The sequence below is a fragment of the Martes martes genome, assembly GCF_963455335.1.
Source record: "Martes martes genome assembly, chromosome: 4".
NCBI lineage: Eukaryota > Metazoa > Chordata > Mammalia > Carnivora > Mustelidae > Martes > Martes martes.
In genome coordinates this window covers 182649286-182665696 of record NC_137891.1, presented here as the reverse complement: position 1 = coordinate 182665696, position 16411 = coordinate 182649286, and the positions used below count along the sequence as shown (strand labels likewise).

General features: G+C 59.5%; 1 protein-coding gene across 2 annotated transcripts in view; it reads left to right on the top strand.

Annotated features, from left to right (window-relative positions):
• The first annotated feature begins 3449 nt into the window (after nt 1-3449).
• Nucleotides 3450-16411, top strand: part of TNFRSF1B (TNF receptor superfamily member 1B) — a 33624-nt gene continuing 20662 nt past the window's right edge. For both annotated transcript variants that reach the window (XM_080802157.1, XM_080802156.1), the window contains exon 1: nt 3450-3615. In XM_080802157.1, the coding sequence (XP_080658283.1) occupies nt 3538-3615 (78 nt within the window). In that variant the 5' untranslated portion in view covers nt 3450-3537. The remainder of the gene's footprint in view (nt 3616-16411) is intronic.

Here is a 16411-nt window from a genome sequence, read left to right as displayed (position 1 = left end):
AGGAGTTCAGGGCCCACAGGCCTGATAGGAGGTTATTGCCCGCTTTGTGCACTGAGTGCCCAGCATCCTGGGGCAGGCACGCTGCAGGTGCAGAGGTGTGTGACATGGGAGGCTGAGGGTAGATGGGCCCGAGGTGGCCGACCCGGGGCAAGACGGGCTACGTGAGCTGTGAGCCAGGCTGCTACAGGTGAAGGGCAAAGGGCAACCTTGGACTCCAGGGAAGAAGCCAGCTTTGGGGCGTCTCGAACCCAAGGTGCTTCGAGCTCTGACCGAGCAGCCCTCATCAGGAGAAGCCTGGAGGACCACCATTCATGCCGGAGGCAAGGGGATGCAGACAGCTGTGGTCCGCAGGAGGCTTGGGCAGCTCCAATGAGGGGAGCTGTGGTCAGAGGAATTACCAAGAAAGCCTTCAAGATGCTTGCAAAAGTGCCTCAGAGAATGAGCCACAAACTGTTTCCAAAAGGCCCCAGGGGCGCCTGGGTGGCTCAGTCGTTAAGCATCTGCCTTTGGCTCAGGTCATGATCCCGGGGTCCTGGGATCAATCCCCACATCGTGCTCCCTGCTCAGCCGACAGTCTGCTTCTCCCTCTCCCACTACCCCTGCTTGTGTTCCCTCTCTCGTCGTCTCTCTCTCTGTCAAATAAATAAATAAAATCTTTAAAAAAAAAAAAAGGCTCCAATGTGAGCGGGGTGACACCTGTAGCTGCCATAGAACAGAGGGTTGGGGGAATTTGCGGGGAGCTTCTCCCCGACCATACCTGGCAGAGTCAGGAGAGAAGTTGCCAGCTCCTCCCCCTCTGAGGCAATTTCCAAGCCTGGGTTCAGCTGGAGAAGGGGCGAAGCTGCCCCCTGGCCAGAGACTGGAGCTCTGATGAGTTCCCAGGACAGGACTGAGGGTCATTTCTTGCCTGAGACACCTGGAAAAGCTCCAGGACCTGCCCAGGATTTCATGCAGCGGCTAGGGATAGGCAGACTCCCACGGCAAGTTTAAGGAGGAGTGTGGCTACTTCTTTGGACCAGTGCCAGCTGGCTGCCATGCCCCTGTTCTGCTCTCCAGCAGTGGTCTGACCCCACAAACTACATTTCCCAAGTTCCTTTGTCAAATGTTTCCCACCTTAGGTTCAGCCAATGGGAGGCCCTGGTGGGAGATTAGTGGGAGGGACGGGAGGGATGGGAGGGAAAAGACAGGACTTTACATTTCCCTCCTCTGTGCTTCTTGTGTCTCCGGCAGAGGTTCTGCCTTCTCCATGGTTCCAGATTCCCCCGATACCCTCGCTCCTGGCTGAGGAACCGTGCTCTCCAGCCCTAGAAGTGGTGGCGGCTTCTCGAAGTTGCTAATCTCTGGGTGGCCTTCCCTTCCCCTAATTGTTCTTTTAATTCCTCTAACATCTTTGTAACTAATTCCTCTCTATTAAATATCCTTTATAATATATATTTTTGTTAACTTTACACTTTTCTTTCTTTCTTTTTTTTTTTAATTTAGAGATAGAGAGAGTGCAAGTGGGGTTGGGGAGGTTGGAGAAGGGCAGAGGGAGAGAGGATCTCAAGCACGCTCCGTGCCCAGCTCAGAGCCCAACACGGGGCTTGACGTGGGGCTCGAACTCATGACCCTGAGATCATGACCTGAGCTGGAATCAAGAGTTCGCGCTTAACTGACTGAGCCACCCAGATGCCCACAAATACTCTTTAGAGAATCACTCGGCAGAGGGTTTGCTTTCCTCTTGACTTGGCTGTTGCCTGCCCCTTGGGTCCAGCTGATGGAGGTAGGATCCCAAGAGGATCCCCACGTTTGGGCGTGAAGGTGCCATTCACTGTGATGGGGAGCCATTGGAGGGGATGAGTCTATAGGACCCACTGGGTATGAGGTGTGTAGATCATCCACGGAGAACCATTTGGCCCTGCTTCCACCAGGTGACACCGCACTCCCAGTCTGCATCTCTATCTTACGGATCAGGGAGTCCTCAACATTCCCAGGTGAGGCTGGTAATGGCCATAAAGAAGAAATCTTGATGCCAGCTTTAGAGACTGACTCTATGCGGAGCTCTGTTTGTGGGCTATGCTAGCCACAACCTCAACATGGCCTATCACTCAGAAATGTTTGGGAACCAGGTAATTTCCCAGACTCCTGGTCAGGAGGTGGGATTTTCCACCCCACAAGTCACTTCTCAGTTTCTCATTCAGCGCCTAGAAGCTCCATCCTGGCTGTCTCCATCATGGTGTTTGTGGCCCAGAGGAGAGGTCCCTGAACCTCTTGGGCAGCCTGCTGTTAGGGATCAGGGGAACAGAATCGTCTTCCACTGCCCTGCCCACCTCACTCCTCAGAAATGCTCTGTGTGCTGCGGGCAAGGACTCCCAGGGCTGGGAGAAGACCCTGTGGCCCCACAGGGCTGGCCTTGGCAGTAGAGTTCCCACTCAAAGAGAGAAAGTAAAGATGGCAGCTAGAGTAGGGGCTCGGTCATGAGGTGAGCCCCAGGGAAGCCAACCAGCCCTCGTGGCCCTTGGCCTGGGTCAGCCCCGCTCTGAGCCCCCTCCATTCCTGGACGGCTTTCTGCCCCAGCCTCTGTTTACTTCTCTGCCACCTGGGCAAGGGACTTAAGAAAGAAGGCAGGGCAGGAGCTGGCTCACTCTCAGAAGGGCTTGAAAAATGTTTAACGATAGAGGGGGACTGGCCGTTCCGTCTGGGTGGAGTGCGGGACTCTTGATCTCAGGGTTGTGAGTTCGAGCCCCACACTGGGCAAGGAGCCTACTTAAAAAAAAAGTTTAAGGATAAATGAGCAAATGAATGATAGTAACAGCAGCTAATACAAATATACAGTTTATTAAGTCACAGATATATTTTGCAAGCATACACACATATGTCATGTATACTGCATGTAGTAGATAGCTTTTAATTTTCAGAAAATGTAACCCTATGAGGTTAATGGAGAGACTCACTCAGGCGGCTCTAGTCTAAATGACTGAATTATGTAGAACATCCGTGGTCCCCTCAGAGCTAGTGTCACCTCTATGAGATGTTTTTCCAAGTTAATGCCCCACCCGCACAGGAGTGGGGAGCCTGCGGGAGGTGGGAGGGGTTGGGGTTGGGGACACAGGCCGGGTTTGAGAGGCCTAGCCTGGGGGCAGCAACAAGCCTGGTGGGTGGGGGGGGGGGACTCGCAAGGGAGGGGGCCGAGGAGGCTGAGGGTGCCCGAGGCTGGGAATGGCTGGCGCTGGCGGGACCGACCCGCAGATGGGTCGGTCGGTGGAGCGGGGCTTCGGGCTGCGCCCGGCGGTGGAAGGAGAGCCGGGCTGGGGATGCGGGGCCGCACGCGGCAGAGGGGGCGTGGGAGGAGGCGTGGCGGAGAGGCCCCGCCCCGCCCATCGCCGGCCCGGCCCCGCCCCGCCCCGCCCCGCCACCTGCCTCCCTCCGGCCGCCCCCGCCCGGGGTTTCGCTTTCCGTCCCAGGCGCCGGAGGCTGCGGAGCGCGGAGAGGAGGCGCGAGGGCGCGACGGTCCGGGACGGCCGGACTCGCCCGCGCTCGGCCGCAGCCGCCCGCACCATGGCGCCCGCCGCCGTCTGGGCCGCGCTGGCTGTCGGACTGCAGCTCTGGGGCGCGGGGCACGCTGTGCCTGTCCAGGTGGGTGACTCGCGCGGTCCTCACGGCCCCCGCCTGGCGCGCACACCCCCGTCCCGGGGCGCCCTCGCCGCGCTCCCGCCGGGGCGCCGTGCCGGGGCTCGGGGCCACCGGGGCGCCGCCCTCCGCCGGCCAGACGGACGCCTCGCGCGCGCCTGGACCTCTGCTGGGCGTCCTCTCCCTCCGGTCCCCGAGGCCGGTGTGGCACACGTGCGCTCGGGCCACCCGAACTTTGGTCCCCGTGGCGCAGCCCGGCGCTTCCGCCCGCGCAGGCCCGGGTGTTTGGGGGCTGGCAGGCCGGCCCTGGGCTGATCCCGCTACAGCCTGGACCCCCAGCTCGGACACCCCTGCCTGCCTCCCGCGGCTGGGGGAGGGGGTTCCGTCCTGGGGCGCTGTCTCCACTGCGGACGCGGGCACCCTCTTCAGACTTCCTCCTCCTCTGGGCTATGGTTTTCCTCTTTCTTAGAAATACCAGGGTTGCGCGCCTGAGAGAACAGGGCCAGGTGTGCAGTAAGCGCCTAATAAGGGCACGGAAGGACCGCCGGCTGTTTCCTGAGCTCTTCGCACAGACCCCCTCCCCAGGACCGACTTGGGGTGTCCGGCGACCATTTCAGATCCAGTTCTCTGTGGGCTCTGGGTGATGCGAAGGAGACAGTGTCTTCACCTTCTCCTGGGCTGAGCTCTGGGTGCACAGGAGGTGAGGGAGGACTTCTGGGCTGATTATTAAAGTCAGCGGGGGCCCCTTAGGGACTTCAGGAACATGGAGAAAACAGAGGCCCCAGAGGTGAAGGTCAGTACCTGCGTCCAGTAGCAAGGTAGAGTCTGCAAACGGATGGCTCATCCTTTGCCTTCTTTGGCTGTCTCCATCCTCTGGTAAGATAGAGTAACCCCATTTCACAGAGAAGGCAAACAGAGACTCAGAGAACTTGTATTTCATGGAAGGGCATGGGGGCACTCTTCCTTTAAAGGGGGACATTTGCCCCTCCACCCGGCCTGCCCTGACTAGGGAGTTGGTGTGCCTTTGTTCCTTCCTCATGACCTTATCCTGATGGACGTGCAGTGTGCCGACTCAGGTGACTTTCTTGACCGGGACGAGGGTGGCAGGTGGCATTGGCTCATGTAATATGAAGTGATTCACTGGCTGCGGCTAGAGGCTACTTTCGAGTCCAGTTCTTGAGGGCAGAGGACAGAGGCTGTCAGAACAGAATTGACTCACCAGCCGTGGGTGCCGGGATGTGCCCTGGGGAGCTGCCCCAGAGGTTGTCTTTAAAACAGAGGAGGGTCAGGAGAGAGTCCAGGATCTGAGATCCTGAGTGCAGGATCAAGTCACAGACTCAGGCCTCAAGGGGTGTTGTCCTGCGCTGGTGACCCCTGGGGTCATGGGAGCCCCTCGGGAAGGGCTTCTCTTTGGAGCACCATGCCCAAGTCCTGGAGTAGTGTGAGGGGTCCTCCAGGTCTCTCACTTCCCAGCCCTCCTGACCAACGGGTTCCCTCCCCCTGGGACTATCTCCATAGCCTCTGGGGCTGGTCTCCTGGCCCCTGCTGCGTCTCCCATGGGTCTTCCTTGGTGGCCTCACCTCTCTCTCCCTGCCTGAGAAGCCTCCTATGGCTCCCATTGGCAGCGGTAGCAATTCCTCCCAGTGTCCCAGGTTGGAGCGAGTCAAGGGTCTGGGTTCTTTCTGCCACCTTTCTGCATCTGTACCCCACAGCCAGTGAGATGTGGTCCCTGAGCTGTCTGTCCCCTTTTCATGGTACTCCCCTTGCCTCCTCCTTCAGGGCCTTTCCCACATGCCTCCCTCCTCCAGGAAAGCCTTTCCTCATTCTCCCAGTTGGACTGGATCTTTGGCTCTTTGTTCCTCCCAAGGACAGACTCTGTTCTGCTTTTTAATCTAGTTGTGTCTTATCTACCTCGACCGATGGGAATTTTGTGGAGTGCGGGGCCTGTTGGGGTCCTCTTCCTTGTTAGGGCCGCCGTAGCTCCTTTTTTGGAACGGAGTGCCAGGCACTGTACAGAACCTCACTGAGAGCTTCCTTACAGCAACTCCTAAAAGGGCCTTGCCCGTGTTTGCATTTGGAGATGTGGAAGCTGAGCCCCAGAGAGGCGGTGACATTTCCCAGGATTGCAGAGCTGGGGGTAGGTCAGGGGCTGCGGCGATTTGCATGCAGGTCTGCCTGATTGCAGAGCTTCTGCTGTACCCTCCCCGTGTCTGGATGCCAAACCTCCCCCTCCCGCCCCCCCCCCCCCGCACCCGTCAGGTCCCACGCACTCATTGTGGACTCAGGAATGTGGGCTGTGACTCAGTGGAGTTGCAGAAGGAGCCCCCAGTAGACCCAACCTGGCTGCGGGGGGTGGCTGACTCACTGCTCCTTTAAAAGCCACATTTGCTGGCTGGCGTGGGACACATCGGCCCTCCATCCAGTCATTCACTCATTCATTCAGCAAATAAAGGGCAGGAGAGCCGGCACTGTGAGTGAGCCCTTGGTGCCCTCTGATGGCGGTGGGCAGGGTCCCCAGCTGTCTGGCTGGCTGCTCGTGGGCGGGGGTGGGGTCGGGCCCACCTCCCAGTGCAAGTCTTGAGGCTGAGGGCTCACCACTTGCCTCTTCATTACCCCAGGGGCCCGGGGCCAGCTTGAGTTAAGGAGAGAGGTTGGGGCTCCCAGACTGGCCTGGGGTTGGTGGCCTCTGGTGTGGAGGTGGGTGAGCAGTGTGCCTGCGGTCCCAGGATGTTCCTTTGGCCCCTGCCTGACATCCCAGAGGGGGACCTGGGTGCTGAGTGAGAACGTGGCCTGGTGGTAGGGGCGCTCCATCAGAGGACAGTGGGCAAGCCGGCCAGGCACTCCCAACGTGTGCCATTCATTCATTCCCCCAACGTTCATGGACACCTACTCCAAGCCCACCCTAGTGCTGGGCTCTGGGAACGTCGAGATGCCCGTGACCCGGCTCCAGCCCTCCAGCAGCCGCATCACCAATGATCACGGACCTGGGCTCTGCCCCTACCTGCCCTCGTGACCTCGTGACCTGGGCCAAGTTGGGGAGCCTCCGTTTTCCTGTCTGGGGCATGGAGAGTATTTCCCGCCTGGCTCTCCTCACAGAACCGAGTGTGTATGAAAAACATTGCAGCACGGATGGCTGAGAACCTGCCTGGCATTTTTTGTCGGGTGGTGACCCTCACTGCCATCCTGGAGCCTGAGCCAGGGGCTCCTGGAGTGCCATTCCTCCCCAGGGCTGGAAGATATTTTATGGTCCTGACCATCTAGTGCTTCCTGGAGGAATAGCCAGGCAGGTTGTGTGTTGGGTGGGGAATTTTGATGCCAGCCATGGTACGTGTGTGTGTGTGTGTGTGTGTGTGTGTGTGTGTGTGTGTTACATTGAACGCCAGTTCTCAGTTTTACGCCACGCTGGCTGCTTCTGTGGTTCTTGAGCATGCCGCACACCAACAACTACCGCAGGGCCTTTGCACTTGCCTTGCCCTCCTTGTTCCTCCTTTTGAGATCCCTAGTCTCATTCACTCTACTTCTTTCTGCTCAGATGAATTCTTCTCAGCCCTTCTCTGACCATCCTGCCTAAAAAAAGTTCTCCCTTGCCTGACCTGTTTTTTTATATACCCATCAACTTGTTCTGTTTCTTTCGCTTTCCTTGTGCCTTCCTCCTGGAATGTGAGCTCGGTAAGGGCAGGCACCTGCTCGCCGCTGGAGACTCGCGGCCTAGAACAGGGTTTCTAGTGCTCCTGACATTGGGCCATGTAGTTGTCATGGGGCCGTCCTGTGTCTTGTAGGGTGTTAAGCAGCATCCCTGGCCTGTACCCCCTTGATGCCGGTAGTAACCCCCCTTCCGTTGTGTGACAATTAAAAACGTCACCAGGTATCGCTAAATGACCCTTGGGGAAGATACTGCTCTGGCTTAGAACAGGGCCTGGCATGTAGTAGGTGCTAAAAAATACTGAATACATGAGCAGAAACATTCCTTTGACCTTTATTATGGCCCTGCTTTAACGAATAAGACAGAAAAGTAAAAAGCCAGGGGTGGCAGGGCTGGGTCCAGTGTGTCACCCTCTGGCTGGGATGTTTCTCTGGGCTCCTCTTCATGTTGCACTTGAGTCCTCTGAGCCTAGGGGTGCTCTCCCTAAAGTGCTCCCTCCAGTCCCGCACTTCCCCACCCGAGCCCGTGACAGGGCCACCCACTGGCAATGACTCAGGGCCCCGGTAGGCATGTGACCTGCTCAGAAGCAGGCAGGGAGGGAAGCTGGGGGTTAGGGAGGAGAGAGGGGTGCCACCAGGGGAACGGGAACAGAGTAGAGATGTTGCCTCTCCCAGTTCCGGATGCGCTGACGGGCCAGGGGGAAGCAGTATTGATGACCTAGGGGACGGGCCCAGGCCTTAGAACCAGGCAGACCTCAGCTCAGATCCTTACTCTGCTGTTTACAGGCCATGTCATTCTGTCTCTGGGAGTCTCTTTGTTCCCCTCTGTAAATCGGGGAACAACCCCAACCTCCATGGCTGGCGGTCAGGGCTGAAAGTGATCCACAGGCCACAGGGCTCCTGAGTGGGTAACCGAGCGTCTGTGGTTGTGGGGGGCCTGACCTGACTCTGGGTGGAGGGGCGGTGCTCCGGCTGCGGCAGGGACCACCGTGGAGTGTCTGAGCCGTGGGGCCCCAGGATTTGGGGGGTAGACCTCCGGCTGCCCAGACCTTCTGCCCAGTGTCCCTGAGCGCAGCTCTCAGTCCGCCTGCCTTTTCCTGGCTGTCGTTCCTACCCCACTGTTCCTTGCTGGGCCTCTCACAGCACTTGTCCAACTGCCTGGCCTTGACCGTAGCATGTGGCCACGCCTGGGGGGGGGGTCAGGGAATCTCAACCCTACTCCGTCCATGAGTCACAGGTGCTCTGTGTCCCTTGAGGGTGAGCTGGGGTCACATTTGGTGTAGTACAGAGGTATCTAATGGTCTGACTGTGAAGGGGATGTCCTGGCTGTGAAGGGGTTGTCCTGGCCTCAGCTTTCCTGCCTGCAAGATGGGCCTTTCAGGCTATCTCTAAGACCTCTTCCATTTCTAACCTCTGTGATCCAGAAGGGAGGATCTTCTGAGGCTATGCTGTCCGTTCTCCAGCCCCCAAGGGACTGCCGAGACAGCAAGGCCCTGAGGAGGGAGCACTGGCCTGGGTGTCCGGAGAGCAGAGCTCCCCGGCTTGCTGTGTGACCTCGCTCGGGTTACTTAGGTTCTCTGGGGCTCAGCATCCCCATCCATCAAACCTCGCACCGCTGATCCCAACACTCTCTTTGGAATGCTGGGGAAACGCCAGCTTTGCACAGGGTTGCCAAGGGCACAGACCGAGGGGGGAGGGGTTCCAGAAGTTTTGCCAGGAAGGAGAGCCCAGCACTCCCCACTGTTCATATCTTGGCTTCCCAGACCGTCTTCCTGCTGACCTCAATCCCACTTGCTGTGCCTGGAATGCTTTCCTCGGCTCAGGCACCTCGGGCATCAAGAATTCTTGGCTGCCCGTCAGGTTCCTTCCAAGACAGGACGCGGAACCTTCAGGCAGAACAGGATTCGTGGGTTTCCTGCCTCCTTGCCCCTTGGTAAAGTTCAGCAGCCAGCCCTGTTGGGGCCCCAGACTGGGTGAGGCAGTGCTGTGGGCATCCACTGCGACACCTGCTGTCTGCGAACCCACAGGTTCAAGGAAGCCTGGGTGGGGAAGGACGGTTTCCTCAAAGAACCCCTTTGTCACCTGACATGGGCATAGGCCCTCCCCGCTGGTTCTGAGTCCTGCCGGCCCCCTTCACAGCCCAGGGCTGTGGGCACTTGTCCCCCTCTGCTGGGCTGTTGACTGTGGGGCTAGGACGCTGAACCCCACCCCTGTGGGGCCCCGCGGTCATTTTCCACCGTGGCGTGTCGTGAGGTCACGGGATGGGGGCAGTGACGTCACTGTGGTTTGGGGCTCTCGGGTTGCGCACCAAGTCGGAGGAAGTGTCTGTTTACCGACTGGGGTTCGGAAGAGCAGGTTTCCTTCTGCCCCAAATGTGAGCCGTGCTGGGGGAGCGGGGTAGGGGGGGCAGCTGCCCAAGAGGCCCCAGGCTGCCGCTGTGGTCTTGTCTTCGTCCTGCGTGACGCCGTCCTGCCCCTCTGAGCCTCCGCGTCATCTTTGCAGAAGGGGAGGGCCATGTCTCTGGTGTCACCTGGGCAGGTTTATGATCACTAGACTGTTGGTTCGCTTTCTAGAACAGGAAGGCCCATCGGCCCGCTCTTTCACACCGAGTTAGGCACGTGGGCGCGGAGGGAGCCTGCGGGACTCACCTCCCAGGCCCCGGGGGGCCGCCGCCCTCCCCGCTTTGGTATCAGACGCCGGGTGGGCACTCGTGGGCGAGTGGGCAGCGTGGAGTGTGCACTGACTTCAGGGGGCACAGGCTGAGTCTGTCTCTGGAGCGCTGGGTCCTCAAGGGGCCAGAGACAGCGTAGAAATCCCCAGGGGCTTTTGTTTGTTTTCCTTTGCTGTCCAGACAGTGGCCCACCCTCAGTTTCACTCTGAGCTTGGCCTTGAGTGGGTACGGCGGCCGTGGCCACGGACCTAGGGAACTGAGTGGGTCTGGCTGGGGGTGGGGGGAGCGGAGTGGGGAGGGATTTGGGGACAGGCAGGCTGTGTGCGGGTATCATCTGGGGCGTCCGTGGGAGGCCCTGTCAAACGCCCATTAGGACAGATGCCAGAGGCTGCAGAGGGACTGGAGCGTGAGGCTGGGAGCCGGGGGTCTGGTCCTGCCTCGGCCTCCCGCTCTGGAAGGCTTGGCCGGGTTCCTTCTCACTGAGCCTCAGCTGCCCGGGCCGGGAACTGAGAACAGCAAGGACCTCGCACACCCCTGCCTCTGTGTCCTTTGGCCCCAAGTGTTAGGCCACTTGGGGTGGTGCAGGGGTGGGCGTGGAGGGCAGGTCTGGCCTCCTTGTGGCCCCCACTCAGAAGGCCCCGGTCTGGACTTGACAGTGACTCTCCTGGGAGCGGCTCCCAGCACTTTACTTTAGTTCACAGGATCTGCCCTCTCCTTCCCCCAACCCGGCATCCTGGGCCCCCTGGCTGTCCTTCCTCCTGCTGACCAATGGCCCTGGGGCTTCTGTCTGCCACTTGCAGAGACTCCGGGTTGGGCTTATTCCTGGTGAGCTTGTTGCCTGCTGCTTCTCCTCCCGCCCTTTCCTGTCCTGCGTTCCCAGCGGTCCGGAGCCCCCTCCCTGTCCTCCCAGCCGTCACCCCCCCGCACCCCAGATGGCTTCACTGTCTTCCAGGCCTGGCCCCTTGGTCACTGCCCTCATCTTTTCTTGTCGCTTTTCTGGCTCTGCCCACCCATCCTGTCCTCTTCCGGGTCCTCCTTCTGCAGGGACCCCACAGGGATGCCTCTAAAAGCTGAGCCCCGAGGGTGGGCGGGATGGGAATGAGTGGGCACCGGAGGGCGGGTGGTGTGGAGGGAGGCATGGAGGGGACAGTAGCTGGACTAGTCCTGCGGGAGCTAAAGCCTCATGAGGAGAAGAGATGGCCCACGGGGCTGTCAGCTGTTTGGGGCCCATTAATATGAGTAGTAAAAAATGTAAAGTGGGAGCACCTGTGATTTGGGGAATGTTTACTAAACACCTTACATGTCTCTCTTTTTAAAAGATTTTATTTATTTATTCGAAAGAGCATGAGGCAGGAGGAGCGGCAAGCAGAGGGAGAAGCGGGCTCCCTGCTTGGGGAGCCCGATGTGGGGCTCGATCCCAGGACCTTGAGATCATGACCTGGGCCGAAGGCAGATGCTTCACCGACTGAGCCACCCAGGTGCCCAGCACTTTACTTGTCTTATTTCACTCACTCCTCACAGTAGCCCCCCGAAGTGTACACTGTCTGAAAAGATTGACGTTTATTGACCTCATTTCTTAAACAAAAAAACTCTCGTGCTGCTGGCTAATAAGGGCAGGTCTGAATTCAAAGCCAGGCATCTTCACTCCAGAGTTCCTGTTTTGGCACCGTCCTCACCTCCTATCAGGGATTGAGGCAATGGGGAGCTACTGATAGTTTTAGAGCACGGGAGTGACTAGAGCAGAGAGTGTAGTGGGACGATCACTCTGGCCTTGGGGGGCAGGCCAGGTGAGGTGGAGACTGTGTAATATAGTTGAAGCCAGAGTCGCACCAGAATAGGAAGCAAGGATCGAAGGCTTCAGGTAGGGAAAGGAGCCTTTGGACTAGACCCAAGACCTAGTGTGGGACAGAGATACTCAGGAGGAAGAGGAGTTGTCTCTCTCCATCCCATCCTGAAACACAAGGCACGTCTGCCTTCAGCCCTGCCCCAGCCTGAGCCCGGCGATTCTGGTCATGGTCAGCCTCATGCATTCCTGGAGCTGTCACTGGGAGCCACAGGCTGACCCTGGCCTTGGTCCCCTGGGCTCCTGCTGGGGTGCTGTGAAACTGGGCAGGCTGACCCACTCATCCCAGGTGTGGTGTGAGATGAGATGTGCCCCCAGCTGGCAGGGGACAGGACTTCTGGGGGGTCCTCACTCTGTTTCCAGGGTCCCGGGATACCCTGAGCTCCTCTCTGAGTTTCCCTTTTCCATCTCGGTAAGGTGGGGATAAAAGTGTCTCTGCCGCTTCCCACTGGGGCTGGGAAAGTGCAATGAACCAAGGGCTGGGGCTGACATCCGGGGGTGGGGGGCGTGCTTCACGGGGCCAGGCAAGGATCTCCTGCCTGCCCTGAGCCCTGAGTCCTCACAGCCCCCTGGGGAGGGGGACGACCACTACCCCCATTTTATAGGCGAGGCAGCTGAGGCACAGAGGTTCAGCCCTGTGCTCAGGCTCTCAGCTCACTGGAGGCAGAGCCAAGTTTCCACCCCAGGTGGTCGGGCTCCAGAGGAAACCACCATCCGGATGTAACGGTGGTCGCCATGGCCCTGAGGGACCTTATCTGAAAGTTAGTCTCCCCCAACTAGGGACATACCTTTCCCTCTCTCTCTGTGAGCCATTTCCTGCCCCGTACTCATGCTGGCTCCAACTCATTTCAACTAACTGGAAACGAAGACTTTTGCTTCTGTTAAACAGTTCAGCGTCTATTAGGCACCTGCTGTGTCCTATGCCCCGGACCTGGAGCAATGAGTAATAAAAACCCAACAAGTAACACTTGGCTCTTACTGCTGTTGAATCATAATGGCCCTATGTGGTGGGGACTGTGTTTGTCCCCATTTTATAGACGACAGATCCGAGGCTGCAGAATGGCAGAGCTGGGACTAAAACCCGGGTGTCTGGCTCGCAGCTCCTAATACTGTGTGTAGAGAGGGGCTTGGAGCCTGTCTTGGAGGGGGAGACACTGCAGAATGGACAATGAACCGAACAATGGTCTAGACGGGCACTATAGAGATCTTCCCAGGTTGTGCCTGGAGCCTTCAGGAGGGCCCTCCAGCCCCATCTGGGAGTTTGGGGAAGGATTCCCTCACATGAGAGAGGAGAGGACTCTTTTTTTTTTTTTTTTTTAAAGATTTTATTTTATTTACTTGACACAGAGAGAGAGATCACAAGCAGGCAGAGCAGCAGGCAGACAGAGAGGGGGAAGCAGGCTCCCCGCTGAGCAGAGAGCCCAATATGGGGCTCGATCCCAGGACCCCGAGATCATGACCTGAGCCGAAGGCAGAGGCCCAACCCACTGAGCCACCCAGGCGCCCCTGGAGAGGACTCTTGAAAGAAGTGGGGAGTTAGCCGGGGTTGTGGGGGAGGGGGTGGGGGGTCTGGATGTTCGGGCAAGGAAACGGCAGGAGCGAAGGGAAGGCATGGGAAGAGCGGGAAAGAACCAGATGCCGCCCTGTCTGGGAGGCCATGGCGGGGATGCCCAGGTCCCAAGCTGGGGACATTGAGCTTGGGCCTGAGGGCAGTGGAGCCGATGGTTTTCAACAGGCCGGCTTGGCTATAGGAAGGTGGCATGGGGTCCATCTGACAGGCCTGGGCACCCAGAGGGAGGGGGCTGTAGCTGGCAGGGGAGGCAGGAGCCAGGTGCGTGGAGGGGGGGCCATGCTGTGGTGTGTGTGGGCCTGCAGGGATGGGAAGGGGCGTCCTCTGCTGCGGGGCGCTCGGGGTTGGGGACCACACCCTGCTAGATTCAAGCCCTGGTGCTCCCCACAAAGCCTGGTCCCCTAGCCGGATACCAGCCCAGGCTTCCTGTCTGCCCCGGGCTCACTTCAGAAGCAACATCACCGGCAGGAGACATAGAGTGGGAAGTGTCACCCTGGGCCGCCGCCTGTGATGTGGTCCCTCTCTCCATGACGGCAGACGAGCCTCTGCTGCCCCAGCAGTGCTGCGGGCTTGGCCCGGCCTCGTGTGGCTGTCCCTCCCCACCGCCCCCCCCCACAGTCCCCGGGTCTCCCGCAAACCCCCCACGATGGAGCTGCGGACAGCTCTGCCACCCCCCACCTCCCACGGTATCACAGGGCCCCAGGGGGCTGCCATGCAAATGATGGGGTTTCTCTATTGCTTGAAGATGGTTTCCACCTGTGGAGGGGTCCCTCCGCGCCGCTGCAGCCTCTGCACCTGGGACCCCAAAGACCCTTCTGGGGGAGTCACTGCGTCTTCCCTCCTTGCTCGCTGAGTGTTCTCAGAGGGGTCACTGTCCCTCTCGGGGCCCCTCTTCTATAAGACGGAGGAGTGAGACAAGGCCACAGGGTATAAAACTGTCCAAGGCCATGGGGAAGCGGACGTGGCTGTGACGAGCTTCTGTCTCCCTCTGGGTCCCCTTCTGTTCTTGCACCTAGTATGGAATCTCCAGGGGCCTCTATGGCTTCATCCCTAAAACGGAGTAATAGTGACCTCCTTGCGCTGGTGCGGGAATGAAGGAGAGAATGCGTGCGGAGCGCGGTGCTGTGTGTAGACAGCAGGCGTCTCTCCTGGGTCTGCGCGGTCTCCTGTCTTTCCGGCTCTGTGCAAAGGGTAGGTGTGAGAGGCATGTGCCACTCCCCACAGCCTGAAGCCTCTCCCTGGGTCCCCTGTCCATCTTCTCCCCTTCTGGCCCTCTCCCCGCACGCAGGGGTGCTCCCGGGGGGGGGCCGGGGCTGTGACCCCTTCCCAACAATACAGGCATCTAAGCTGGCGGGGGGAGGGTCTCCAGAAAATTCGAAAGCCTCGAAGTCCTCAAAGGTGTTGTGCTCGCGGTGGCAGGACGAGCAGAAGACTCTGTGCACAGTGCTCTGGGAAGACCCTGCCTGGTGGCAGCCGCTTCTCCTTCCCCGGGCCTGCCCTGCTCGGCTTTCCTCTCTCTCGCTGTCTATTTATAAATAGGAGAAGGGACGGAGGGCTGCCACCCTGGGGCACATACAGGGCCGGGGCTGTGCTCCAGGAGCGGGAAAGACAGGAAGTCAGCTGGGGCAGGGTTGCCCAAGTCCCCCGGAGAGCGCTGACTCAGACTCCAGAGTCAGGCTGGCGAGGCCGCCCATGGCCCCGGTGCAGTGTCCACCTTGAACTCCTCCCGGCTCCTCCAGGAGGGAGTGAGCGGGGAGGGAGGAGGGAGGAGAGGAGGGGGACACGGGCAGGAAAAGGAACTTCTGACTCCTCAGGTTGACTCTCGTCCGGCTATAGCTTTGGCCCCAGCAGGCCTCCGAGGCTCACTTGCTTTCGGGAACCCACCGCCATATTACTGTCCCTTGTCCTGGACACTGTGTCCCTGGGTTTTGGCTGCTCACCCGGGCTCTTCATCTTGGGGTCTGTCACCCCTGCAGGTGGTCCCCTGGAGTGAAGCCCCTTTGAGACTACCTGAGGCAACTACCTCAGGAAGCTCGCCTCTGGCCCATGGGACACCCCCCCCCCGACCCCAATGAGGCCTCCACCCCACTGTTATGGCAGCCGGTCTGCCGCGGTCTCCTGACTTCAGCTCCTCGAGGAGCAAGCCTGGGGTTAGCCCGTGGGCGGCCCTGTAACTCCAGTGGTCACAGGTCAGTCTCCCCACACTTGACCTCAAGGTGGGAGGGAACGCCCTCCTTCCCAAGGCCCACATGAGCCATCCTGCTTCTCACGGGCCCTGGGCAACTTGCTGCCCACCTTGTCCTCGCCTCGTCCATGTTTAGCTGCAGCCAAGCAGAAGGAGCCGGTTCTCACATTCCGTCTGACCGGGGTCTACAGCTCACAGCCTTTGCAGACCCTGAGAACTCCCCCGGGGGGTTCCCCTGGTTGCTGGGGAGCAGGTGATGGGCCCATGTTCAGACCCCCTGCCTTTGTTCCTACAACAGCCCCTGGAGGAGGCAGGGCAAGGCCATGTGTTACCATTTTACAGGTGACAGTGTTGGGGCTCAGAGGCGGTAAGTGACACCCGCAAGTCACCCAGGACCAGCACGTGCACCCAGACACTCTAGCTCTCCTCCTGTGATGCCAGGTTCTGTGTCACGGGTTCCTCTCCTCCCCGAGGCCCCCTGCACAGGCTGCCCTCACCCTGGGGGAAGGAGTGAGAGGCGGAGGTGGGGGCCTGCCAGCCCCTCCCGGCACCCACTTTCAGCCTGGCTTCCCACCCCCGCACCCCCTCCCGCTCTTTCAGTCTTTCCGCCTCACACGTGGGCAGGCCACCCACTCACCCGCCCAGCCCTCTGAGGTCTGCCGAGGGGCCCGCGCTTTCTAGCACCCGTCATTAAGAAGCCAGAGCTGGAAAGGGCTCAGAGCGCCGAGGAGGCCCACAGCGCCATTTTGCAGACCAGGAAACTGAGGCACAGAGAAGCCAATTACTGCCCTGCAAGGGCAGGGTGCCTGAGTAGGACAGGGAGGACCTCTGGGTGGGCCCAGGGGCGTTGGAGTGCAGTCTCCCTGGGAGCGGGGGGAGGAGATAAAGACA